At 36.2% G+C, this 2500-nt stretch overlaps 1 protein-coding gene across 1 annotated transcript in view; it reads right to left on the bottom strand.

Moving 5' to 3' along the window:
- LOC137993515 (complement C3-like) overlaps positions 1-2500 on the bottom strand; it is a 71895-nt gene that overhangs the window by 54100 nt on the left and 15295 nt on the right. The window contains exons 9-11 of the mRNA XM_068839426.1: positions 2181-2223; positions 2006-2090; positions 657-759 (exon numbers count right to left, since the gene is read on the bottom strand). Coding sequence (XP_068695527.1) covers positions 657-759; positions 2006-2090; positions 2181-2223 — 231 coding nt within the window. The remainder of the gene's footprint in view (positions 1-656; positions 760-2005; positions 2091-2180; positions 2224-2500) is intronic.

Raw genomic sequence — 2500 nt, 5'->3', positions numbered from 1 at the left:
CAACGAAAGCCTTCATGCGAAAATGAGGTAAAAAAAAAAGTGTGTTTATCCTTTTTTCACACAAATTAACATATTCCGTTCTTAGATATAGTTAAGGTAATCATATCAGGACGAAATTTGGCCATCATAGATTTCTCATTTCACATTTTCTTCCTACCTATCGTTACCATGGTAACGATATAAGATATTTCTTCGAGTCTTAAAATCAAGATATATTGTCTTTTTTCAAGGAACGGGAAGGTGAAATCTTCCCATACGGCATAACCTGATAATGTTAGAAATAATCTCTAAAATAGAAATAATTCAGCACAATCAGTAGGCCAAAAAGAATCAATTTTTTGGGGTGTCTCTAATTTTTTTTGGAATTTTTAAAGAAATACATTTTAAAAGTATATAAAAGAGTGAAGTTGCCAAATCAGGAAAATTGAGGGGCTCACAAGATCAGCATTTACGCATGCGTCACACGCTTAGTTGAGTCCGCGCGCGTGTGGAACTATAGGCCAACAAAAATGGATTTTAGTGGCCTTTAAACCATTTATGCAAAGTTTGCGTCCTTTTCGTTAATACTGAAGGGGTGTATATTCATATTCCGTCTATATAAGAATTAAAAGAAAAGTGAGCAAAATCACCAGTGACAGAACCTAAACAGAACCTACCCAATTCATATGCGGTCCATAAAACGGAACAATGGTGCCGTTGTGCCCGGCGATGCTTAACTTCACCTTTATATACCCGAGTACTGGATTCCCATAGGTATACCTCAAAAGAACAAACCAGGAAAAGAACTCAGTAGACGTCCGGATCTTGAGTCCAGTTTAAAAATGGACATCTTTGGGTAGTTTACTTTAAAGTGCTACTTTGATCAAATTTTTAGCCCTTGAATTTTTAGGTTTATCACATAGAATTCCAGGAAAGATTAAAAACGCCGTTTACCGTCTGCAAATATCTGCATCGGTTCCGGAGATAAAACTTAAGTTTGAAAAATGTGTAAAAGATGCAAAGGAGAGGACTGATGACGTCATTCACTCAACCCAATTAACATCAAGAATATTAATTGAGCTACCTCGGTCAATTTGTTGCACAGGCAACACACCTGCGGCTTTAAAGAAATTGGTTACCATGGCAACGCACTCTTTTTTAGTCCAACCTGATTTCAATATTTTTGGTGATTTTAAGCTAGAAAAACACTAAACAAGGCCACAAACTTATACGCTTGCAGGATCATGCAAATATCAAAATAAAACGCCAAAGGTGACCAGCAAAGTCTTTAATATCAGGTCAAGTCTGGAACCCAGTATGTTGCCATGGTAACAACTGGTATGCTTATATTGTGGATTACGTCTACGAGAATCTTACTGCGAAGAATCAAGCATCTCTGATACAAATTGGCTGAGATATATTTTTTCATCATATTTGATCAAAATTTGTTGAGTTTACGACGTCATCACATGGCTAATTTGCATATTTTAAAAACTTGAATATCTCTGGAACAAGGAGAGATATTTGAAAATAGTAAACAGCATTCTTCTTCTCGTACAGACTACATGTTTATGTCTTAAAATGGCTTACATAGGAAAGATGCGAATTCCTTCATAGTAGCACTTAAATGCGTCATTTAGTTCGTCATCATATACGTCCTCTATAAAAATAGGCCAGAGACGTATAATGTTTCTAGACGGAGTAAACCGTTTCGTGCGTATTTAATCCGGAAAACAGGGAAGAAATGAATGTAGACCAGACGTTTCCCGTTTTTCGTAAAAGCGATGCTAAATCTGTCTCATAACTTTGTCTGTGAATTTGCCATAGCGAGCTCCTGACTTAGAGTGGAAGAAACACTTTCATGGCATACGGTTCCATTTAAACTTAAAACAAACCTACTGAGATGAGTTCCCGGTGGGATGGAACATTAAACTATGATGTGATTTTCACTTCCCCGTTCGCAAAACTCAAATTCTTAACTTTAAGTTCTTTCTTAACAGCATACCATCAATTCGTCGATCTATACCTTGCATTTATGTTTACAGTGAATTTAGAGTCCGTTTTGAGGAGGAAGTTTGGCACTGATATTTTAACAAAGAACTTGGGTAGAACTAGAAAGAAATAAAATCGATATGTAAGTGATATCCTTTCTGACTAAACAGAGAAAAGCAAATAAAAACCGATATTGAGAGAAATCTTACCATATTCTTTAACCTCAAATTTTACAGACGTGTTATGAAGGTCCTTTAAAACAAGAAAGACAAAGTTATCCATGTGAACGCTTTCAAGTTTGCACTTGAGCCATTACTGAAAAGCTACACGATTGATCCCAAATTCGCTACAAAGTCACTTAAATTAAAAAATCAACTTGTCAGCGCAAAGAACAGTGAAGGATGAAATGTGATTTCAGTTCCAAATGTAAGCGCTGTTGCATCGAACGGAAAGACATAGTGTGTTCATCGCCAAAATACCAAAAAGTCTTGTTTCAGCTTCTGACTTAGGTTCAACTAAATCCAACAAG

This window comes from Montipora foliosa, chromosome 2, assembly GCF_036669935.1.
Source record: "Montipora foliosa isolate CH-2021 chromosome 2, ASM3666993v2, whole genome shotgun sequence".
NCBI lineage: Eukaryota > Metazoa > Cnidaria > Anthozoa > Scleractinia > Acroporidae > Montipora > Montipora foliosa.
Note: the sequence above shows the minus strand (reverse complement) of the source record. Positions and strands in the feature narration are given on the sequence as shown.